This window comes from Petaurus breviceps, unplaced genomic scaffold (assembly GCF_028583685.1).
Source record: "Petaurus breviceps papuanus isolate PSGF00001 unplaced genomic scaffold, PetGlider_PUasm1.0 126, whole genome shotgun sequence".
Lineage (NCBI taxonomy): Eukaryota > Metazoa > Chordata > Mammalia > Diprotodontia > Petauridae > Petaurus > Petaurus breviceps.
The window spans coordinates 9,997,560-10,023,508 of record NW_027185655.1 but is presented as its reverse complement, the minus strand read 5'-3'; the positions used below and the strand labels follow the sequence as shown (position 1 = coordinate 10,023,508).

The 25,949-nt window shown below is 40.9% G+C and overlaps 1 protein-coding gene across 2 annotated transcripts in view; it reads right to left on the bottom strand.

Moving 5' to 3' along the window:
• Nucleotides 1-654: 654 nt before the first annotated feature.
• FRAS1 (Fraser extracellular matrix complex subunit 1) overlaps nucleotides 655-25,949 on the bottom strand; it is a 485,111-nt gene continuing 459,816 nt past the window's right edge. For both annotated transcript variants that reach the window (XM_069092754.1, XM_069092760.1), the window contains 8 exons: nucleotides 20,292-20,442; nucleotides 18,472-18,579; nucleotides 16,775-16,934; nucleotides 14,440-14,556; nucleotides 13,038-13,204; nucleotides 11,262-11,467; nucleotides 6,989-7,135; nucleotides 655-4,156 (listed from right to left, as the gene is read on the bottom strand). In XM_069092754.1, coding sequence (XP_068948855.1) covers nucleotides 3,563-4,156; nucleotides 6,989-7,135; nucleotides 11,262-11,467; nucleotides 13,038-13,204; nucleotides 14,440-14,556; nucleotides 16,775-16,934; nucleotides 18,472-18,579; nucleotides 20,292-20,442 — 1,650 coding nt within the window. In that variant the 3' untranslated portion in view covers nucleotides 655-3,562. The remainder of the gene's footprint in view (nucleotides 4,157-6,988; nucleotides 7,136-11,261; nucleotides 11,468-13,037; nucleotides 13,205-14,439; nucleotides 14,557-16,774; nucleotides 16,935-18,471; nucleotides 18,580-20,291; nucleotides 20,443-25,949) is intronic.

Sequence of the window (25,949 nt, the reverse complement as noted above, 5' to 3'; positions counted from 1 at the left end):
AAAAAGTGCTTTTTATACTTTAATGTGTGATTTAGTTTAGATTTATCATTAGGAAGAAAAATAACTGGCAAACTATAAATATTTTTTGTATTCAAGGATTCTTTTCCTCTTTCTTTTATCTTTTTAGGGTTTAAATCTAGTAGTGGTATCACTGAATCAAAGGTTATGTACATAACTGTACTTTAGGGTTTATTGAAAATTGATAAAGTATGTATTTGGTGTATATGGATTTTAATCATTATATTTTGGACTAACAGTGCTAGAGAAGGTCACAGGATCACAGGCTGTGAGCTAGAAGGGTCCTTACAGAGATGATTTAGTCCATGAAGGTGAAGAAAATGAGGCCAAGGAAGGTTAAATGACTTGCCCAAGGTGATATAGGTAGTGTGTATCAGAGTTATTCTGTGAACTCTTGAGTCCCCTGACGCAAGCCGATGAATGCTCCTTTCATTTTACCATGCTTTATTTGCTGCTAAGAGTCTGGGTATGAATTAGCTCTAAGCCCCCATCACTACACCATTAAAATGGGCTCTTTTCTCCAAAAGTTCTTTCCAGGAGGCCAGTTTTCAAAAGTCTCTCCAAATCCTTTCCACCTGAATTAAGAATGGCTTTGCTTTGCAGAACTGACATAGTATTAAGATAAATAAAAGAACATGTAGTAAACAAGCAACCAAAATGCCATTTATTAATAAAAATCTGTATTATGGCATGTGCTGTTGGAGAAATCAGAAATCTGTAACACATAGATTAGCAATGAAAATACAAAAATCACAAGAGATTCAAGAAATCAGGAAGACAGCACCACAAATGGATTACACCATTTAGATCAGGAGTGTAGGTGATAGGGTAATACTCTGAGTAACAATCATGGTAGGAAGATCAACTTCCGCACAATGAGACAGAGAACTCCAGAACTAACTATATAAGAAAGTGTTGGCAACTGTTTTGCCCACAGCAAGAATCTGTATGAGTCCTCCAACGTTTACACGATTCAGCAAAAGGACAGCAAAGGACAACCAGGGCAAAGGATCGCCCTCTTCCTCTTTAAAGCTAGCGCTTTGGGAAAGAACAAAGCACGGATGGTTCTTTGTTCCTTCTAACCTGCATGGTGAAATGCAGAGAGATGTGCAACACGGTAATGAGAAGACAAGGGCATAGACCCAGCTGAAATCAAATACCATGAAAGTCATCAGTTGCATGATCAAGACCATCAAATCCCGAGTGGATAAAAAACACTAACAGTGAACCAAACAAGAAAAATCTCAGTTCCGCATGTCTTAACACTTTACATTCAGTGTGTCCATGTAATAGAGGAAGCCATAGCCTTCAGCTGAGTGTGTAGTGGGAAAAAGGCAGGTAGGGATATTTATGGAGGGGAGGGTTCTTTTCACCAAGATAATTTCCATGCCAGCAGTTAGCACATTTCAACAATACAGTACACAGTGCTCTGAACATAGTAGGTGCTTAATAAATGCACGGTCACAAAAAGTTGTTACATGAAAGGAAGGCGTGGAAAGTGTTGTTACTGGTATCTCAGATGTTAGATATGGATGCCAGGATCTTTTGGTCTCCTCTTTCCCATGCGCATGTAATTTACTGAAGAATATAGGCATTGGAGCTATCCAGACCTGATCCATAATCCTAACTCCAGCTGCCAACAGACAGACCATGGTTCGCTTTCTGCCCATCCGTCATTAGTGCTGCTGTCAGGTCCAGCTAGCTGACACCGTCTGTCTTTGCCCAATTGCAAGATGAAGCCATCATCCATGGAGAAAAGCATCCTCTACTTGCCCTCTTAATAATACCATGTTACTGGTGAGTTTCATTTCCTCACCATTTCCCTAAATGCCTAGAAGACTTTTGTGTATGCTTTTGGTACAACGCTTCCAGTTCTGAAGGTTCGCCCATAGCTGGGGTCTTCCAACTACACATATGATCATCAGTGTTACAAGACGTGCTCGTGAGAAGTCATGCATCAAGGGACAGTGGCTCTCATACTTCTAAACCTGGATAAGTATGTTGTCTCTAATTCAAAGTTGCCTTTGGCACACATGCTTATTTATATGCCAATAAGGCTACGTCAAAGATTAAAAAAAAAAAAGCAAGCCGAGCACCTAGAGTAGTTAAACTGACCTCTGGCCATAGCATTATATTAAAACCACACATCTGTGACTTCACCATGAATAGATGTGGCCACATCACAAACCTGAGCTACCAGATAAGAAACTCCTAAAAGAAAGGCCTGACTTACTTGGTCAGGAAGATGCCAAGGGAGGGCAGATGGACAGAGCAAAAGGAATCAGGAAGCACTCAGCTGTCCTCTGCTCAGTTCTAGCTATTTGCCCCAATTAAATACGACATATACATCTCCTAAAATACTAGGAACTCTAAAATCCACAAAGAGCACAGGGTACTCTGTCAGGAAGTAGGTATGTAAAACCTGGGAAAGCAAGATATCATGGAGGGTTTTTCTAGGAAAGACTCAAGTCTAAAGTGCATCCATGACTATGTGGATGGCTGTTGAATGGGAAAGCATGCAGACATTGGACAAAGAAGGGCTTGGTGCATTGATACATCCCTTTAGATATGCATTGATTCATCTCTCTGGATAGCACTGGGATAGCACGGGAATCAGGAAAGGAAAACTCAGATCTCACTCATTCTGGGGTAAACAAACAAATATGAGATGCTGGCCAAGCCTTCAACTTTTCCAGATCTCAATTTTCTGCACTATAAAGTGGGCACTTATCTATGCCTGCTAGCTGCCAAGGGAAGCCCGAAGCATTCTTAGGGGAACAGGCTGTGGAAAAATCCTAGGAAGCATTTGGAAACTCTTTAGAGAAAAGTGCACTAACCGCATGAAGCATGAATAGCAGTTAAATGGTAATGGTGCTTGGAAACAATACACAAGTAACAAAACATCCCAATGAGAGTGTGTGGGTCAGCAATCCAGCCTAGGTCATCCAAGGGCTTAAGGAAGGGCAGAGGGGAACTGGAGGGGAATACCTTCAGATCATAGGATTTGGAACTGAAAGGTGCCACTGAAACTATCTAGTCTGATTCCTTCCATTTTATACAACTGGAAGCCAAGAGAAATGGGAGTGACTTCCTTAAAGTTGGATAGTATTAATGGCAGAACTGGGATCTGAATCCCAATCTTCCAAGCCCTAAATCTAATGCTTTTCCCATTGTACCACATTGCTTTCTTTTTTTTTAAATCATCCTACCCCCATCATCTTGGAGATGAAGTCCTAGTCTCCCAAGACCGCCATGATAAAGATTCTTCGCCGATGTTGCAAAAAGTAAATGTGGACACCCACAGAAACACCACCTGCTCAAACATCACCTTCCTGTCCTGAGGGCCTCCCTTGGTTCTTCCCTGGATGAGGTAGCTCAGCTGTGAGTTGAAGCATGTCATATAGTGCAGGCCACCACTCAAAGCTATAGTTTTCCCTTTTTCCACAAGATTATAAAAATACCAGTAACCTTTTTTTTATTATTATTATTATTTTTTACCCTTTATAAAAAGATTTTTAGAAAAAATACAGATGGGTGGCTGCCATCAGACTTCAGTTCCATCTTGTAAATTGTTATGAACTTTGACTTCCAGATTGACTCTTTTGACTGTAACACCTTTGAATTTATAGGCCCCCTCATTCTCACTCAAAAGATTGATGTTCCGCACAGTGCAATACTGTCTGTTCATGTTCTTTTCCAGCCTGTCAGGGTTTCTCTTGGCTATGTCTATCTTGGTGTTCAGAGGGTATTCTTCCAAGATGTCCTCGGGAGCTCTTTTCTTCTCTTTTTTTTGGCATTTTCTGGTGATGAAATATGCCAACAAAAGTACCAGCAGCAGGAGCATGACAGCAGCAAGGGCGCTCCCGATTGACGCTCCGGTTTGGGACAAAGAAGCGGCCACAATGGATTCCTGCATCTCCAGATTCAACGATTTCATGTTGGTGCCATTCTTGATTTGGTCCCCTTCATTGTCGTAGATGAGGGAATCATCAAGCGTCAGGTGGCCCGTGTGGTCCACAAAGTCCCTGCGGTTGCGCCTAACTGGGGAGGTGAGAGACCTCTGTACTCGTGGCCCAGAGATGGTGTCGGGGCCAATGACGTAAATGACCTGGAGATACCACTGGTGGCCTGCTTCCACCTGAAAGGAGAGAAGAACAATGGAATTAAAACTCTTAGCTTTGAGTTGCAGAGAAAATGGTATAATAGATACATAATATTCAATAATGGCATAAAAGATAATAGGATACAGATAAAACAGTAAAATAGGTAATAGCTGGAAGAAAAATAATAATGGCTATGATCTTTTCCAAATATTTATGGAATTGTGGATTAAATAGCATGGGTCCTACTTTAGGCCCTAATGTTTTTTATGCATTAATATTTATTAGTAGAAATGTTTTTCCTAAAAAAAATTTTTTTCTTGGTGTTTGTATAGTCTTCATCACTTCAAGGACCTGTGATTTTTGTCATATTATTGTATGGACTTCCTTTACTGGCACAGATCATGGCCTCTCTACAAGTTGGTAGATGCTCTCTGAAAGTTGCCATGGCTAGGGATAGGCATGGGGGGGTGCATTCTTATTATCCAAGCTTCTAGAAAGACTTTGGCTCTGGAGTTGTGAGCTAGAGTAGGGCTAAGCCAATTGAACGTGTGTCCATTAATCTGGCATCAATATGGTGAGTGCCCAGTAGCCCAGGCACAAGGTTGTCTAAGGAGGGGTGAACAGTCCCAGGTCAGAAAGAGTAGGTCAAACAAAGCTCCCTTGCCCATCAGTACAGAGATGAGGCCTAGGAGTGGTTGCCATACTTCTAAACTGGATGAGATAGGAAAAGTTGTTGTGCTAACTAAAATCATCATCCTCCTGAGGTCTACCCGGAGATGCAGCATGGTATAGTGAATATAGAGAATGTAGGACTTGGTGTTAGGAAGACCAGGGTTTGAATCCTGCATCATCACTCTGGAAAAGTCATTTAAAATCTCTGGGCCTCAGTTTCCTCATCTGTAAAATGAGGGGGTTGGACTTGGTGATCTTTAAGGCCCATTTCAGCTCTAAATATCTGACCTCTAAACCCACTTCAGACAGCAGACAGCTCATTGCTGAGACTATACCTCTCCAGCAAAAGAAAACTTTAGTGTTGACACTGACACGCCTTGGCATTGCCTTGGGAAATCTAGGACCATCTTGCCAACCTAATGAGACATTAAAGAAGGACCTTGGTGGAGTCTACATTTTCTTATTATGACTGTTATTCTATTGTGTCTCGATGCAGAATTACTGCATTATCTCTACCTTCTGTCTACACGGAAATACTCTTTTCAAAAAATAATTTTAGATTCGAGAAACCATGATGACAGTGTATATTTTAGAATACAAAGAATTCTTTGCTCTTTCAAACTAATGCTGTAAAAAAATTACTGAACCCAACTAAAATAAGCTAAGTAAACTAAAATTTCCATATTCCATTTCTGAACCAGTAGTCGTTTCAAATCAAGCACACCTCAATTGTTGGATAGAACAATGATCTCACTGATGGAGATGCCGTCTCATGTCCCATCCATAGCCTGTGAAGTGTCTGTCCATGCCTTCCCATCGGTCCTTTTTAGTGGTCCTCCCAATGTGCTAGGAGCTTATCTCTAGCCCTGCTGATGTTGCAGGTAGATGAGTAGAGCAGATGAGCCGTCCATTGGTTAGGCTTCATTCTTACTACATGGCTAGTCCACTTTCTTTTTGAGTCATTTATCTCTTTATAGCATCCTTTATATCAATTTCTTGGGCAATTCTTCAGTAGTTATCTTGTTTGATCCTCAAAAAAATATTGGGATGGGTGCTATCACTCCCATTTTACAGGTGAGGAAACTGAGGCAGATAACTGTGCCCAGGTCATACAACTAATGGCTAAGGCTGGATTTGAACTCAGGTCTTCCTGACTTTAGGTCCAGTGCTCTAGCTACTGCACCATCTAGCTGTCCTAAATAGACTCTTCCATTCCAATATTTACTGAGCATTTTATCATGTGCATAGTCCATATACTAACTGAATATTTCCTGGATCATCCCATCAAGGTCAGTGACAAGGGACAGATGTAGTGACAAGACTTTATTCTCCTCTGAACTGCCTTACTCCCCCTCCCCCACACGTGTCAGACGTGATGCAAAGGTCAGAAATGGGAGATCTGGGATTCGTATTCAAAAATGAGGAAACTGGAATTTGACACTGGAGGCTTCTGTGTGCTCCTCACCCACCAGCTGTCTCCATCTTTCCAAATGCCTGGGTGGTGTCTGTGGCACCACAGAACATGCACCGACTCCTTTGGGAGATAAGCCTGACTCGTTCACATACTAGAGAATTGGCTGTGCAGACTGCCTGACCCAGCCCATGGCCTGAATCAGTCCAGGTTGGAAACAAAAAAGAATTCCAGTGAAGATGACCACTAGGCATGCAACTGAAGGAAGTGGTTCAGGAGGTGTCTTAGAGATGCCTAGTTTTGCTTCTTCATTTTATAGATGATGACTCTGAAGATCAGACAGATTGTGACTTGCCTAGGGCTGGATGGCCGATGAACAGAAGGGATGGGAATGGGCCGTCTGATTCCACTACACCCTGTGATGATTTTGGCTCAGTAGATGGTTTCACAAGCTGCTGAGACCAAAAGTCCTGGAGGCCGACCTGGAGATGCTATGATTCTCCATTCTTGGTGAGGATAGTCATCAGACAGAGTCTGTGCCTGGACCCATATTGGAAGCTTTTCCAGACTGGCAGAACTTGCCAAGGCTTGTGCCCTGGTGATATCTTGGGGATTCTACGGTCACCTGCACATGGTAATGAGGTATTGCCGTAGGACTGTAGGTGAGGTCTTAATCTTCCTCAAAGACATTATAAAAAGATAAAGTTCAGAGTCAATCCTAATCCTCTCTGTGGTATTTAAAGGAAACTGAGTTCTCTGCTTCATTATTTCTCATAAAACCTACCTTATAAAGTGCGTCAACTTTCAGAGTGAATCCATCCACACCTGGCATGTTACTGACCATGTGGAAATCAGATAAATCAGAAGCAAAGTGGGCATCAAAAGGCACATCATGGAAGTATTTATCAGTGACTTCTGGTTGACTTCGATCCTAGAATTTACAGGAGAAATAAATAGTTTAGAACAATGGAAATATTCATTCATTCATTTAACCAGGCACAGGGGCAAGGAAGACAAAATGAAAACCAGTTCATGACCCCAAGATTACATTCTTCTTATGGAGAGGATACAACATTTAAATAAGATAGATAAAGACAACTTGGTAGAGGAAGTGTTAACCATGAAAGTCTGTGAAGCTAAGGGTTCTAGCAAGAAGTAGGGAGAGAGGAAGGAAGGAAGAAAAGATGAAGCAAAGAAGGAAGAAAGGAAGGAAGGGAGGGAGGAGGGGAGAAAGAGAGGAAAGGAGGGAGGGAAAGCATTCCAGGCATTTGGGACAGCATTTGGGCAAAGGTGAGAGATGACAGAACATTGAGTTTGAGAGACAACAAGCAAGCCAGTTTGGCTGAAACGATGTAGGCAAAAGAGAGTAAAATGAAATAAGCCTGGAAAACAATTCTAGAGCATGACTGAGAAAGGCTTTAAAGGCCTAGAGAAGTTTATATTTTATCTCTGAGGCAACTGGAACTACTGAAGATTCTTAACATGTTCAGACTCGTGCTTCATCTTTTTAAAATAAATTGTTTTGATGTTTTAACATGATACTCATTCTGGAAATTTCTCCTCTGTTTCCTCTACTGAACCTTACTCTTTTTTATTGAGGAAAAAAAAGTAAGCATAAACACCCAGTCCAGGCATCATAGCAGGCAGGTGCTCATCCAGGCAGCTCTGTGGAGGATGGATTAAAGACTGGAAGCAGTCCATTTGAGAGGGGATGAGGGCCCAAGCCCCCATAGGTAGTGGCCATATGACAGATGCAAGAGAGGCTGCGAAGGAGGAAATAATAAGACTTGGCAATGGATTGGAAGCAATAGGAAGAGTGAAGAAATTCTCCTGATGTGTATCTGATGACCATCTGAGCAAGCCTGGAGGAAGTGAGCTCTAGGAACAGAAAACCTCTTTTAGTTTGGCTCCCAGGGGTGGCCAAGAGGAAGGTGCTGGGGTTGTACCATATCCATGCATGAGGTCAGAATCAGAGATCATCCAGTTCAACTTAGACCTGAACAAGAATCCTCTCTATAACATAATCATTAAACAGTCATTTAGTCTTTTCTCAAAGACTTTCAATAAGGGAAACCTATTCAACCTCCCAAGACAGCCCATTCCTCTTTGGGATAAAGCTTATTGTTAAGAAGTATTTACTGATGTCAAGTCTAAATTTTTCTCTTTGCAACTTCTATCCATTACTCAAGGCCTAGCTTGGTCCTCTAGGTTCATCAAGAACAAATATATGACAACCTTCTAGTTAAACATCCCTAAGTTCTTTCAAATGATCTTTAATTGGCATTATGCTGAGGCCCTTCAACACCTAAGTTGTCTTCCTTTCGACACACTAGAGCTTATACTTCCTAAAATACAGTACTCATAACTAAGACACAAGTACTCTAGAGGCAGTCTGATTAGGGCAGAGTACAAGAAAGTTAGCACTTTCCTAATTCTGGACACTATGTTTCTTTGATTGCAGCTTAATATTACACAAGTTTTGAGGCAGGGAGGTTGGATACCATATTGCATTGTTAAGGTACACTGAGTCTATTTTTCATTTTGTACATTTTTCTGATGAATTACTCTCTAGTTATACTTCCTGTTGTATATGTGTAGCTGATTTTTAAAATTCCAGGATAAGACTACATTTGCCCCAATTACATTTCATCTATTAGATTCAGCCTAATGTTCTAATTTGTCAGAATCTTTGTGGATCCTAACTCTGTCACCCAAAATGTCGTCTACACCTCCTAGCCTTGTGTCATCAGCAAATTTAGTAACTGTGTCATCTAAACCTCTATTGAATACTTTGCTAGACATGTTAAATTGCATAGGGCCAAGCAGAGATCCATGACACATTCCATTGGAGCCCTCTTTTTCCAAGGAGACATCAAATCAAAAATAACTAGACTTTGGATCTGGCCATTCAACCAGTTTTGAATGCTATATTATTGTTCAGCCTGAAATTCTCTATTCTGTCCGTAAGAACAGAATGTAAGACTTTGCCAAAAAGAATTGGAAGTTGAGGGGATGCCCATCAATTTGGCAATGGCTGAACAAGTTGTGGCATATGATTGTAATGGAATACTATTGTGCTATAAGAAATGATGAGCAAAATGCTTTCAGAGAAACTTGGGAAGACTCACATGAACTGATGCAAAGTGAAATGAGCAAACCAGGAGAACACTGCATGATGAGCAACTGTGAATGACTTATTCTTAGCAAAAAACAATGATCTAAGACAATTCCAAAAGAGTTGTGATGAAAAAAGCTATCCACCTCCAGAGAAAGAACTGATGAAGGCTGATTGCAGATTAAAGCAAACTATTTTTCTTTCTTTTTTTTTTGGAGGGCAATTGGGGGTAAGTGACTTGCCTAAAGTCACAGGGCTAGTAAGTGTGTCAAGTGTCTGAGGCCACATTTGAACTCAAGGCCTCCTGACTCCAGGGCCGGTGCTCTATTCACTGCACCACCTAGCTGCCCTTGCAAACTATTTTTCAATTTATTTTTTCATGGTTTTTTTTTGTCTGTGTTTTCCTTCACAACATGACTAATGTGGAAATATGTTTTACATGATTGCACATGTATAAGCTATATTAAATTGTTTACTGTATCAGAGAGGGAGGGAGAGAATTTGAAACTCAAACTTTTAAAAAATAAATGTTAAAAATTGTTTTTATATGTGATAGAGAAAAATGATATATTCAGCTTTAAAAAAATTTTTTAAAGACTTTGCCAAATGCTTTTCTAAAAGTTAGGAAAACTCTATTTACAACATTTTCCTAACCTAGCAGACCAATAATATTGCCAAAAATGGATACAAGATTAGGCTGACATGATCTGTTTCTGCTGAACCTATGCTGGTGATTACTACTTCACTTTCTATATGATCACTAGGCATCCTTTTAATAACTTACTCTATATTTTGGCCAAGATTCAAAGTCAAGTTCACTGGCCTGTGGTTTGCAGATTCTATTCTCTATCCTTTTTAAAGTATTGAAAGGGAAATGAATGTAGAAAACTAAAAATAAATAAATAAATGCTGAAAAAAATATCATAGATGCAGCACTGTCCCCATCACACAGCTTATGGTGGGAGTCGGGGCAGTTTAAAGACATCTGATAACAGAGGAATCTGGAGATTCCAGATTGGAGATCTATGGCACTGGAGGGTCTGATGCCTGCACTGGGGAAGACCATACTGACAAAGCGGATGTTAAATTGTTCTCATTTGGTTCAAAAATTCTGAGTAAAGGTTTAAACAATAAAAGAAAAAAAAGAATTGGAAGGACATTTGCCCTTTCCTAATCCTGTGGTATCTCTCCTATTCTCCATGATCATTCAAAGGTCAAGTAATCACACCTACCAGTTTTTTTCATATGTCTGAATAAGATGCAATCCACAAGAGCCATTTTCCAAGCATAGGTAACTTGCCCAAGGTTACACGGCCAGTTTTGTGTGTGTGTGTGTGTGTGTGTGTGTGGGGGGGTGCTAATTATCTGAGGCTGGAACCGATCCCAGGTCCTCCCGATTCCAGGGCTGGTGCTCTTACTCAGTGTCTCTACTTCTTCCTTCTTCTTTTACTACAGTGATGATGACCAGTTTTCTCCTTCCTCTTTCCCTTTTAGTTTAAAGCTTATGTTTATATTTTAGAGACTCTAGAGAAATACATACTTGAAAGTCTTTATTAGGTGCATTCTGTTCCTGAATCAGCAACCCATCATCTCTATATTTTAAATAGCAGTTCAGAAATCCAAGTTTTATTGTCAGACACCACCTTCTAAACCAGTCCTAGGGCCCTTTTGTCCTGGGGTTAGGCTTTGTACTATGGACATACAACATTTGCCTGGTAAATATGAAAGTTCATTTCTAGGGCCCGGGATTTTATATTTTTCTCGGGTTAAAATCAATAGAGAGAACTTTTACCATCACTCATGAACACTATTTCTGTTACCAAGAGTTCATAGTTTACCTTACTGAAGGAAAAGGTAAAGGAATTCAGCTAGATAAAGAAGGAAAATAATTAGGAAATGGACCATGCCAAAAATATATCCTGGTCTCCAATAATTTTCATACCAGCAACAGGAATCTGTGTTTTAAGTGCTTATTGGGTTGAATACATCCATACTGTGGCCCTTCATTGTAGATTGTTCCAGTAGGGTCAAAGAAAGGTACATAGCCATCCTTGCCAGTACAGAGATAGACTTTCTCCAGCTGCAGTTTGTAAGCTGAATTGAGGTTCTGCTCAGGATTCCAAAGTACACGGCCATAGAGGATCTGACCTATAAAAACAGAGAGGCAGGAACAAGGTCAGGATTTGAGTTTAGGAGAGAAAAAATGGAGGGAGGAGGTTGAGGTTGAGAGAATGGAATGATTTTAGATACTTGCACAATAGCATATTGGATTTATTCTAATGTTTTCATGTGCTTTATCTCATTGGTCTTAAACCACACCAAAGAAGTAGAGAGGAGGCAGGGATTGAGAGATTGAGTGATTTACCTGAGTTTACTCAAAGGATAAATGGCAGAGGCTGGTTTAGGTCTTACTGCTAATCACTGCCAAGGGTTGTACTTGGTGTGCTACCTTGGGTTGAATCAACAGAAAGGAAGAATGTCTGGCCAAAACCTAGAAGGGTCATAGGTCTAAATCTGGAAGGTGACTGAGAAGCCATCTAGTTCAGCAGTTCTCAAAGTATGGTCCATACATCCATTGGAGTCCCTCTTACAGGAGGTTCGAGAGATTAAAAGTATTTTCATGATAATAGATGTTATCTGCTTCTTAAAATACTCCTCCCTTTTCTAATTTCATATCTGTGTGCAGGCCAAAGTTTTTTTCATATACTTCAACCAAAACAACATATCATGATAGACTGAATAAAGCAGATTTGAGAAACTAGCTGGCTTTTATTAAGCCAACAATTAAAGAGATTTGCAAATGTATATAAAACAAAATGTCATCCACGTCCAGACAAAGAAATATGGAATCTAAATGCAGATCAAAGCATATTTTTTGTTTTGTTTTTTTCTTTCTCATGGTTCCTCCCATACATTCTAATTCTTCTATACAATATGACTAATGTGGAAATATGTTTAATAAGAATGCGTATGTAGAACCTATATTGGATTGCATGCTATCTTGGGGAGGGGGGAAGGAAGGGAGGTGGAGAAAATTTTAAACTAATAAAAGTAAATGTTGCAAACTAAAAATAAATAAATTTGTGAAAAAACAAAGGAAAACTTTTTAAAAAGTATATAAAACAATGCCATTCTTCACATTAATTTTTTTGTTTTGGAATATATGGTTATTTTTCATAAAAAGTTTTATTTATTTTAACATGCAATGGGTTTGTTATTGTTATATTATTGTATTGCTAATAATATTGTTATAGTAAATATATATTACAGTTTAAATGAATTAATGAATATTTTAAAATTTATCATTATTACTTCTTAATGTTAAATATCAATAGATATAACCTACATAAACAAAAGCTCTCTGGGGTATTCAATCATTTTTAAGAGTGCAAAGAGGTCCTGAGACCAAAAATTTTGACAACCACTGTTCTTATCTGATTCCCTCATTTTGAAAATGAGCAAACTGCAACCCAGGGAAGTTCAGTAACTTATTAGAAGTCATAAAAGTCTTAGAGAACAGTGAGATTTGAATCCAGGTCCTCTGATTCCAGAATCAGTGTTTTCTTTTGCTATCCTAAGCCATTTTAGCCTCTGTAAAATTACACTTTGGGGAATTTATGCTAAGGATGTCAAAGTGAAAGCTCATATGAAGAGATATCTGTCTTGTTTTTCTGCCTTTTTCTCCTGAGATCCAGGTAGAGATGTAGGATAGGCTTACCCTTTGAAAAAGCCCCTTTGTAATCCATTTCTGCCAGTGACATGTCAGATGTGCTGGGGTCCATCAGGAACACTTTCTCATTGTTGCACAGCTGAAACTCAGTGTTGAGGGAATAGACAACCGGCACCGGGCGGTTAGTCTGCTGGAATGCAATAGGTATCAGAAATCTAAACCAAGGAGAGAAACAAGCACTCTGTGAAGGGGTGGATCACGTTTCAGGTAATCCTGTCTTCATCACGGCACCGAGCATGGAGGACCAAGTCGGTGAGTTGTCTGGAGATGAGGCCACATGAGAACTGGGAGAAGGAACTAGGGTAGTTGTCTTTTGTTCTAAAAGAGGAACATGACCCCCATTTGGGGTTGCGACCCACAGTTTAAGAAGTACTGCAGGGGTCGCAAGTGGCAAAAGTTTAAGAAGCCCTGATCTGGCTCAGAAGGCCCTTCCCTGGACAGTAAGAGAATTTCAGGTGCTGCGTTTGTAAGTGCCCAAGGGTGTAACCACCTTTGTGTGTGACTGAGGAGGGGAGGTGGAGAAGTAGATCGTGCAAAGTAAGTAGCTTGAGAATCTGAGCAATTAGGGTGCTTGAAGGAGAGTCAACATGCATGTTGAAATCCCCTATTACGAGGACAGGCATTGGAGAAGAAAACTATAATCCAAGTATTAAAGTCATTGAGGAAGGAAGGGGAGGTCTGTAGACCAGAAGTGTCAAACACATAGCCCTCAGGTCACATGTGACCTATGACAATCCTGACTGTGGCCCAAACAAGCTTAACATGTAATTGGGAAATATTTAACAAAATAAATGAAAATGCAACAAAACATTGATAAGGTTAATACGTGTTTTTCTAACTCAACATGTGGCCTGCAGGCCTCTTTAGTTATGGTTTGGTGGCCCCTTTTTCTATATGAGTTTGACACCATTGCTGCAGACAGTAATTACCAGGACTTTGATTGGATGGAAGACATGGCTTGTATGGGCCTCCAAGGAGGCAAGGTTACTGAGTGATAGTGAAAATCACTGGTGGTCTCCATTTTCCATCCATCCTTAAGTCTCAATCATATTACTGTTATCTCCTGTCTCTTAGGATTTTCCAACCTTGACTCAAAATTTCCCATGCTTCCCTTCCCACCAATTCTTCTTTTTTCAGGAACTAGAGATTTGAAACTGTTTGAAACCCAAAACTTCTGGATTCCTTTTAAAGCCTGGAACCCTAATTAATTAATACATAAAATAAACTAATCAGCATTCCTTCTTACATGACACCCGAATGGTAGATATCCAATTCACTCCTTGGGTCCTTCTTTCTAAAGACATTTTCAGTGCAGTCCCACCCCCATGGACAGAGCGCCCGATTATTCAGGCCTCAACTGATAAAGAATGAGGCCAATGCATTCTCCCACCTTTCTGGAGCGTGTGCCGTGCAGGGCAGTGGCTTGTCTCCGAGGTCAATCCACGGCTGTGTGGGCTGTACAGTACAAGGGATTAAGTAGATGGTATACTCCCCTGAGTAGTCCTTCCTGGAAATAGAAAGAGGAAGCCAGAGTTGATACAAGAGAGGCTGATGTCATCGAACAAAGAGTTGTGTTTGAGGAATATGTGCACAGCAAATTCTGTGGAACAGAGGCTGTTGTTTTAACATTCAGGCCATCACTCGGAGATTGAAAAGAATGCTATTTCCATTTACTGGCGCTTCTAGCATAACAAATGAGAAAATAAAATTGTTTAAAATCTGAGAGATAAAGAAAAACACACAGATACAAATTATGGTCATTTCTTTTTGATTCTTGGTGAAAATTCCCTCATAATTACTATTTTGTGTTTCTTATTGACTGAGAACACACTAGCAGAGGGGCCGTGGGTTGAGATAATTTTTATTTCCCAAGCCAAATTCATGAAAACAACGGCAGAGAAGAGGTGTGGCCACCATTACTAACTCCTGTGTTTGGGGCAAGTTTTTTCTGACCTTCCCGTTGGGGGTGGGGAGAAAGTGTCAAGGCTCACCATCTATCAGAAGGCTATCTTGCAGCTTCTCCACCCCATAGAATTGAAAACAAAAATTCCCTTAGCCATTCTGGTGGAGTTGCCCCAAGGGTCCCTGTTGGCAGGACACTGCCTTCTACATCTTCTATGGACCTCATATACACCACTTCCTAATGGGATAAAATAAAATAAACACTTCCATCTATGGTCTGTGACCCAAATTTTACAGGACAAATCTTTTTAATAAAAAAATATTTTATTTATACATATTTATATAAAAATTTATAATATATAAATCATAAAAAATAAAAACATTTGTAAAATTTGAATTCAGTCAAAAGGCCATACTTTAGGATTGAGAGGCCACAGGTTGCCCATCCCCGGACCAGGCCATAGTATTGGACATACCCTCTACTTATAAATATCAAGAAAGGATTAATATAGGGAGATACTCATTTGCCAAAAGTGTCACTGTTGTGGGGGGGGACAGCAGAGAGTCCAAATAGGAGAAGGATTCCCAATAGGGCAACATTTGCTATACAGTTTTTAACCTTTTTGTGTATCATGGTGAAGCCTATAGTCCCCTTCTCAGAATAATATTTTTTTTGGAGGACAGTTGGGGTTAAGTGACTTGCCTAAGGTCACACGGCAGTTTTTGTGTTGAGTGTTTGAGGATGGATTTGAACTCAGGTCCTACTGACTCCAGGACCGGTGCTCTATTCACTGTGCCACCTAGCCACCCCTCAGAATAATATTTTTAAATGCATAATATATATAGGATTCCGAAGGAAACCATATTATATTGACATGGAATTCTGTGGTTAGAAGGGACCTGCTGCAGTAGGAGTTTACACCCTCTGCCTCCCCTGCCTTGACACAGATGAAAGTCTGAGCTGTTTATTACACATGGCTTCCCTCCCATCCATTCGCTCCCAATTCCTTTATCACATATTTCTTTTCTATTTCCTTATCCACATACAGGTTGCTTCCTTCCAGCAGAATGTAAGGCCCTTGAGAGCATACCTGTTGAGTATAATTAAATACTATAGTACTCTCCCTGGGATTCTTGTCAAGTCAAGTCAGCAAGCATTTATTAAGTGGCCAAGTTGTGCCAGTTAGGCAATGAAATACCTACTATGTACCAGGCACTGTGCTAAACACATACAGAGGCAAAAAAGAAAAGAAAAGATGAGAAGAGAAGAGAGGAGAGGGGAGGAGAAGGGAGGGGAGGGGAGGGGAGAAGAGGAGAGGGGAGGAGAGGAGAGGAGAGGAGAGGAGAGGAGAGGAGAGAAGAGAAAAAAGAAAAAAGGCCCTGCTCTCACGGATCTCACAACCAAATAGAGAGACAACATATAAACTACTCTGTTGTTGTTTTTCAGTCCCATCTGACTTCTCATGCTCCCATTTGGGGTTTTCTTGGCAATGATACTGGAGTGATTTGCCCCTTCCTTCTCCAACTTACTTTACAGATGAGGAAACTGAGGCAAACGGGGTCACACTGTTAATAAGTGGGTCACTCAGGGTGTGAGTGACTCAGGGTCACACTGTTAATAAGTGTTTGAGGTTGGATTTGAACTCAAGAAAATGAGTCTTCCTTGACTCTATGCCCTGTGCTACCTCATCCAGATCTTCTCTTTTGCCCTAAATATCCTGCTGGACCACCTCATCCATGGAAGTCTCTTTTTAAACCCTGAAAGTAATTCTTCTTGCCCCCCACTCCTAAAAAACAGCTGCGAACATGAGAAACCTACCCACCTGTTATAAGAACTCGTCGCCCTCCAGAGCTGATATGGTGAATCAAAAGTCTGGGCACTCCATAAAAGCTGAAGATCAAACTCAATTCCTCCTAGGTGGTCTGGAGTCATTATGAAAGACTTCACATCTGGGAGGGTGTGGTGTTCCATGACAAAGTATCCTGGACCAAGAAGGGGAAACACCCTGCTGTATGATTGTAGTGTCTTAGTAAGAAATACCCTGTATGTCATAATATATACCAGGATCTACAGCTACGATGGACCCCAGAGCTTTACAGTAATTGTACAACTGTGTTAAATATTACTGCAAAACACATATTATTTCCAGAACTTAGAATGTTCCCCATTCTATGTGGAAAAGTGTGATATCTCACACGAGCCCATCACCCTACAAATACTTACAGTGATCATAACTCTCTTAATATGCACAAACAATATGAATGTGCTTCACAGAGATGCTAATGAGGAGATTAACAGTAGCCATTTATATGCAAAATTGAGCTCTGAAACTTAGCCAGCATATCCCTAGGAAAAAGGGCTGCTGAAATATATTGATTTCTATCTGCTTATGATTTGTCAATGTGTTGATATTGATCAATATATGTTAATTTCAAATATATTGACTGAGTGATTTTGGTGGCCAATTTCTTAGCTGTAACATCCTGAGGGCTACCCTTTCCATTCCTGGGCTTTGTGACAACAGCCACAGCTCTGTGCCCATTATGTCTAATATATAGGTTGCTGGCTACTAAAATTTCTATCATGGACTCTAATGAGTTTAAGGAATATGTGGGCGGGAGTTTCATTTAAGATGTAAGTAACTATTAATCCTCACAGCCATGATGCAAATGGTCAGGCCACTAAAGATGGTACAAACTGTTAAGCCAGTCCTGAAGCTGACCACTGTCCAGTAAGACCTGCCAGATTCCTTATCCCTTAACATGCCAGTCTGTTTGACAACAGCCATTAGGCTTGCTGAATTCCAGATGTACAGCATCCCAAATAACTGTCTTCATCATCTCACCCCAGACCTATGTGAAAACTTAAGAGATAACCCAGACTATTCTCTGAATACTGCTCATTTGTCCATCTGTCCTTTCTTTGTATTTCAAGAGTTGCCATTGAAAGTATGGAGTTAAGTGGCCCCCTAATGAACATTACATCTCCTCTATGACTATGCCATAATGGGTTTTTAGATTCATTCTTTGTTCTCCACCCTTACCCCTCAATCTCTCCCTAGGACTCACTACACCCACAAAAGTAAGAAGGCAACAATGCCTCTCTTGATACTGCAACTACAAAAACAGTATCACAAGTCATAGTCATATTCACAAATGTAACACAGAGACAACATCAGGAAAGGCTATTGCCTTGTTACAAAGATCAGCTGGGGTGGGGGATGAGTCCTGGGGTGTGCTTCTAGTATTTTTATTCTACGTGAATCTCCATGCTTGTATGTGGCACTGATCGGGGGGGTTGGCTTAGCTATTATTTGTGTAATAATATTGGACTCCTGGCTGAAGGTCGACTCACTCTTTGCCAATTTCATATTGGCTGAAATATCAACATAATATAAGCTTTGACTCTCGAAAAGGTCAAAGCTGCTTAATAATTCCATTTAGGATTATTCATAGCCTTATATATAGCCTCAGGCTAGGAAGGACCATTTTATAGGGAAGAGAACACAACAGATACTACCTCTGAATTTGGCGTGGGTCTTGAATTCGATGACCAAACGGCCATCCTCTCGAATATAGATCCTTATTATCTGAAGCCTTGCCGAGAGCACGCTTTCTGTCTGAATTCCTGCCAAGGTAAATGATACAAAACAATCAAAGTCAGGGGATAGAAGGAAATCGATGAAAACACTGATCTATATTGGCTTTTCCCGAGGGGCACATCTAAATTATGAAATGCTAAGAGACAATGACCATATTTAAATCAGCTGGAATATATTGTGCCTACACTATGTAGATGAGCTCTACGTTAACCTTTTATTATGGTCCAGGTGAAGGCTGCCATTACTAATTACTGCTCCATTCCATATCTAACAAAATAAATGACCACAACTAGACACACTGTACATAGACCCTGATATCATGATGTCACTTTGGTCTTCAAGCATGAAAGAAAAACAACTTATTTATCCTCAGAAACCCACTCTTGTTAATATGCTTTCTTTCATGGTCCCCTTACTACTAAGAAACAGCCTCCAGTCCATCCCATAGCCCAAAATATCTGATTCTCTATTATAACCTAAAGCATGGTAACAATTTGTTTACTTTATCTTATTTCACTCTGTGGCAATCCTTGAGGAGCTGGTAGAAACCTGATGGATAAATGGAATCCTCTGACTACCAGAAATCCAAAGAGAAGCTTGAGAAAGCCACTCCATGTATGAGAAATAGAATATTACTAAGCCACAGCTTAATGTTGGTGCGTTGAATCATAGTACACAAAAGCTTTAGTAACTGAATCACTGGGGAAAAAGGAAGTGTTAAAATAGGAAAATTTCAGGCACAACTCCAGGAAAACATTCTTGACCGAGTTCTATTAAAATGAAACGTAGTCAACCTTGAGTGAAACCCTACTTTGCTGACAGTATAATGGAGAAGGGAACCTGGGTGTATGAAGGCCACTTGAGCAGTGTACAAGGTCCTACTGAGCTAGAAAGGGTTCAAGTACTAGCTCAAAGACCCAGAGCCAGACTATATACCTCTGTCTGAAGACCAACTTAGCTAAGCTGAGGGTCTCCTTCCCATAAGACTCATCACTCAGTGTGAATTTGTGCAGTCATAGCAATTCATGAAGATAATCTAAGGTACAGAAAGGCTTCAACCCAGCTGGTGTGAAATATATACACAGATGACACCTTGAATCCCTGAAATTAGTGTAGTTAAAGGAAATGGAAGTCCAAGGCTAAGACTATCAAAGAGAGGCAGAGACCAGCATCCAGCAGCCCTTTATACTCTGAGAGATGTGAATTCCTGCGTGTGAAAACAGAAGAAAACAATACTCTCTGGGACCCTTCAGTTGGGTGGGCCAGACTTCTGACAGATTTTTCAATTTTGAGATGTTTCTTGAGTTTTGAAGGCCATTCTTCTGCTCAAGCATCATGCTTCGTCTCCAGCTGTCAAGCCACGGAGGATGGATATCTTCCCATCCACAATGCATAAGTTTTTGTGTCTGTGTGCATGGAGATCACGCACAACATGATAGGCAGGTTAGGACTTCCCGCTTGGTATTCTGTAGTGTTAGCTGGCCCTGGCATCTGATAACTGCTTTCCTGTACAGCTAGCTTCCCCTGACACCTGACAAATGGGGATATTCTACTTTTTTATGGCCCAAATGGATATGTACTTTGTTTATGTAACTAGTGTACAGAAACATGGGATTATTCCCTTGGACAATGAAGAAAGTGTATGGAAGAGAAGGATTTGGCCACTGTTAAAGACTGTTGGGTAAAGTTTGTTAGTATCCCAGAGGAAAAGAAGGCAGTAGGAGAGAAATGTGGGTACCTGTTCTCCAGAGAACAGTGTCATAGAAGAAAGAGAACTCCATTTCTGTGTGGTGATCAAGGGAGGCCCAGCCCCTGGGCGCTGTCACATAGATGTACGACACATACAGGGGAACGTGGACAGTCAGGAATGACTGAGCAGAGTCTCTCACCTGATAAACAAAGAAGAGGAGACTTGGTTTTGGAGCAGGTATGGAGGGGAGGGGAGGAGGAAAAAAAGAAACGTTAATTCCCACCAGAGAAGTGTCCAGGGTCACACAGCTAGTAAGGGTCTGAAACAGGATTTGAACTCAGGCCTTCTTTATAAGGCCATGGGATTCAGGATTTAGACTCAGACCATGTCCAATCTCCTAATTTTTACAGATGAGGAAATGTAGGAACATAATGTGATTTTAATACATGTTCTCAAAGTCCAAATCCTTTATACTAGACCATATTTTCTAATAGCCAGAAAGAATGAATGTCCTAAAAAAAAGGCCTATATAAATTAGATTCAGAAAACACATATTGATACAAGGTATAGGACATCAGGTATGCCAAAGCCTGAATGCTGTATGTTGGTGGAATATCACCATTAAATGTTTTACATACCTGAAATTTTCCAAGAAAGTGCTCACTGAAGTGTGGAGATAAAATGCTATGTAATTTATCTTCTTATTCCATACATTTGGGTTAATTTTCCACTTTATTCAAGGCAAAAAGAATCCCTAATTAAGAAGTGCCCCACTGGAAAAAATTTAATGGAAAAGAAAATCTGACATTTCCTCCAGAGGCCTCAATGAACAAGACATATTGTGTTAAATGTTATCACTTGATTTTTTGGCTAGGTGTTATTATATACTAATATGTCGATAGTGTTCAGATTCTCTTGTGTCTCAAATTAGAAACGCTGAACATTCAGACTTCACAGAAGTACTTCAAGGGAAGATTTATGTGCCTGTTCAGTGCTTAAACCAATAAAAGGCAGAGAAAACGAGTCCCCTGTCCCGAGATGCCTTTCACAACCTCCCAGGTTGCCTGCAATTTCAGATTCTAGTGTAAAGCTTCTCACCAGCCTCTCCTGACTCTCTATTAATTCCAAGATCCAGTCCAGAATTACTCATTCTGCTTTCCTTGCACAAGCTCCAGCTTGCCTCAAGAGCCTAGTTATGTGTTTTTCTTTCCTTCCTTCCAGTAACTCACTTAGCACAGATCTTGCTGTGTCTAACGCAACCCCATGATGCCTGTCCCAGGAGGCTTAGCAACACTCTAGTCTATTTAACTGACAAAACGATCCTGCCCTGGCAAGCGTGTCTTCATAAACCCTCTAAATCTGTTATTGCTTGGGTTAACTTTGGGTCAATTTGATTGGTTACCTCTGTTTTTGTTTTGTTTTTTTTTAATATGCCTTGAATAGCTTTGTAGAGCCCTTGCTGTCCATTTATAGAGTGGGGAAAATCAAAGAAGAAGGCCTGGTCTTTATCCTTGAGGGCCTGTGAACATATGATGTCTATCCAAAGAATATGAAATTAGTTACAATGGATGAGTGGTAAGAATGCTATTAGAAAAGTAAGCATAATATTATACTGGGCAGAAGCAAAGAAAGGTCAGTGTCAAAAGCTGACGAAATGAGCTGGCCGGCGATTTACCATAAGCATATGGAGGTCAGGGCTTTTCTGGGCACATAGCCGTCTTGTGAGAAAGAGTCAATGGTCCAGGTACTTTTTTTAATCAGGCCCAGGGGAGTCCCCTAAGCTGTCCAGAATCATTAATGTGTTCTCCTGGTCTAGGGACATAGCTATCCATTCAGTTTCTCCAAAAACCAGCTGGACACATAAAAAGTCTTCCATCTTACTATGTCTGAAGTACATACAGCATGCTGTTAAAAGCTGCTTCAGCTAGGGGAGGAAAGTCCTAGCTGTTGCCTTGAGTAGTCTCTTATGATCCTGTTTCCTAATTATGCTCAGTAGAGTTAGTGACTGCTGCTTCTTAAATGCCTACTGTGTGCAAAGTACTGTGCTCGGGACTTAGGACACATTTAGGTAAGTAAGACCTATACTCCTTGTCCTCACAGAGCTTACAATTTAACTGGGAGGTCATAAGAGGTCATAATAACCCCAATTGCTTAGGGGTGGCCAGGTGGCGTAGTAAGAGCACTGGCCCCAGAGTCGGGATGACCCGGGATCCGGGCTCAGATACTTAGCACCACAGCCAGAAATAACTGGCCGTGTAACCTTGAGCAAATTACTTAACCCTAATTGCTTTAAAATCAAATGGGGTGGCTAGGTGGCACAGTGAATAGAGCACCAACCCTGGAGTCAGGAGGACCTGAGTTCAAATGCTGCCTCAGACACTTAACACAAAAAATAGCCGTGTGACCTTGGGCAAGCCACTTATCCTCAACTGTCCTCCAAAAAGCAAAAAAAAAAAAAAATACACAGCATTACATGGTAGACAGAGCCTGAAACTTGGGGTCAGGGTTCAAATTCTGCCCCTTAGGTTTACTGACCATAGTATGACTTTGAGCAGGTAATAACCACTCTGTGTCTTAGTTTCCTCATCTGTAAAATAAGTGGGTTGGATTCTGGTGGCCTCTAAAGTCCCTTCTCAACTCTAAAGCTATCTTCCTATGAAATATACAATACTACATAAAATAGCCATATAACACCAATAATGCAGAATAGAACAGAACATCATAAATAGATTACAAAGGGTTACATAAGGTTAGAGGAAGAAAAGGCTGTAATAACCCGGGATAGAATCTCAGTCAAAAGCCAGTTGGGGGTGTGTCCTGGAAATTGTAAATGGCCATGGCCAATGCAAAGACCCATCTTGTATAGCTACAACAAGAACTGAAAGCACTTGCTGTATTGGCACCATTAATGACCACCAAGTATGAGTATTTCTTTTTTTGCTTTTTGGAGGGGGTAATGGAGGGAAATTGGGGTTAAGCAACTTGCCCAAGGTCACACGGCTAGTAAGTGTTGAGTGTCTGACATTGGATTTGAACTCAGGTCCTCCTGACTCCAGTGTCAGTGCTCTATTCACTGGGCCACCTAGCCACCGCAAAGTATGAGTAGTGTTTCAAGAACATCTGCAGCCACCAGCTGTGAATGAACACCCTTACTGGGCATTACCAGGTAGTTCTGGATAACAACATGAGCCAGAATTTGTTCTTTAGTCAAAGACCCCACCTATGATGCTTAACTGTATGCAAAAAAACTAATCTTAGGCAAAAATAATCTGTGGGGTGGTGTGTTCCAAAGAAACAATGTTTACGTGTTCACATTCGGCAGTGGTGGTGGTCAATGGACTGATATGTAGGGGAGATAACAACATGGAAGCTTAAATACCAGTTTGTGTTATACTTCACCCTCCAATATGCTTTTCAGACAATAGAACAGTATGGCTGGTATATTGGGAAAAATCCCTGGACTTAGCATCAAAGGTCCTGGGTTTGAACCCCAACTCTGCCATTCTGGACAATTAATAATGTTCCTAGGCCTCGGTTTTGTTATCTGTAAATTGAGATAATTGTACAAGAACCCCTTCTGGTCCTCATTCTATAATTATTCAATGATCAGTTAGAAAAATGTGTAACCGAATGACCAATTATGCTAGTGTCAACCTCTCTCCAGTAGAGGGCAGGGGTGTACACAGAATGAGGAAAATCACAAATACAAATGAAATGCTTTACTCTAATTAAAGATACTTTCCCTAAGTAATTCTTGTGCTGTCCCTCTATGGGCTGCCCAAAGTCTGGTTGAAAAGTGTGAGCTGTTACTGGGGAGCAAATAACACATTTAAAAAACTCATTCTAATTACTCTGCTCAAGGATGCCCCAGAAATAATCACCCTCCCATGAACCAATTAGGCCATTCCCCCATTGGACTGAGCTCTGCGGGAGCAGGAACATCTTGTGCCTGCCTTGGGATGCCTCTTCTGTGACTAGGACTTCTGCCTACAAAGCATACAGCTGTCAACTGAATTAAATTTCAGACACTTATAAAGTGCCTCCTTTGTGCAAAGCACTGGGTGAGGATCCGGGGGTGGGAACAATAAAATAAGAGGGTGCCTCCACTTTCATGAAGATGACAGTCTAGAGGGTGCCATGACATACGAGAACAGCTACTCCATCAATTCATATGTGAGAGACAGTTAATTATAATATTGAGTCATCACAGTACAGTGAACCTGAAGCCGGGAGTCCTATGCTAAAATTCAGGATCTACTGCTCCCTCATTTTGTGACCCTGGCCACACAAGTCATTTTAAGCTTGAGTTTCAGTTTCTTCACTTTTAAGATGGAGATGAAGGACACTTGCATTTCTGACCTGATAGGATTGTAAGGAAAGTATTCTGTAAATCGTAAAGTGCGAGAGCAATGTAAGTTATTATAAGAGGCATGAGTGTGTGTGTGTGTGGGGGGGGGGGATAAGCATTTATTAGACATCTACTATGTGCCAAGCACTGTACTAAACTCTGTACAAATATCTCATTTGATTCTCATGTCAACCCTGTGAGGGAGGCACTGTTATTATTCCCATTTTATAGTAACATGGAAAACAATGCATTTTAATCATCCTCTCTCTGCAACATTTGGGCACTACAGAGCAACATCAAATTTTCAGGATAAGAATGTGGTCCATTTACTAAGCACTTACTGTATACCCAGTCTTGTATAATATATATATATACATACACACAGGTGCACACATGTGTATGTGTATACATACAGACATAGGCAATTTCTGGCAGCTGGGGGATCAGGAAAGGCTTCATGTAGGAGCCGGTACCTGACCTGAGCTTTAAAGGAAATCAGGCTTTCTCAAAGGTGATGATGAAATGGGGGACAGTTCCAGGGAGGGGGCTAGCCTAGACAAAGAACTTTTCTATATAGGGGTTTCTAAAAGGAGAAAATGTTGGTTCAATGTCAGGAAAACCCTCCTTCTCTCCTTATTAGAGGCGTCCCAAAGCAGGACAGACTGCCTTCGGAGGTAGTAGATTCCTCCTCCCTGGAGGTCTTTGAGCAGAGACCGGATTGAGTAGTGATGGATTCATGGGTGTATGGGTTGGACTGCATGGCGGCTGAAATCCCAGCCAGCTCTCACATTCTGTGACTCCATAACTTTGTACACTGAATTAGAGGTTGACCTCTCTGGTCCTCTCTTAGCCAGGGCCACTGATTGTCCTTAGCCTCAGAAACTCAGATTCTAAGACCTGAAAGAGACCTTACAGATCATCTTGGATAGCCCCACTCATTTAGAGCTGAGGAATTTGTGGTCCAGACGGCTGTGGTGACTTCATCAAATTGAACAACTAGTTAAGGGCAAACCTGAATCTTGGTCTAACACTCATTCCTACATTTACTGCCTCCCATTCACAAAGTGTTCTCACCTTCCTTCCTTCCTTCCTTCTCTTCCTTCCTCTCTTCTTCCTCCTTTCCATATGCTCCTCCCTTCTTTCTTTTCTTTCTTCCTCTCATCTGTCCCTTCCTTTCTTCTTCCTTTCCTCCTCTCCATCTCTTGCTTCCTTCTTTCTTCCCCTCTTGCTCCCCCTTCCTTCCTCCCTTTTCTCCCCTTCCCTCCTTCCTTCCTTCCTTCCTTCCTTCCTCCCTTCCTTCCTTCCCTCCTTCCTTCCTTCCTTCCTTCCTTCCTTCCTTCCTTCCTTCCTTCCTTCCT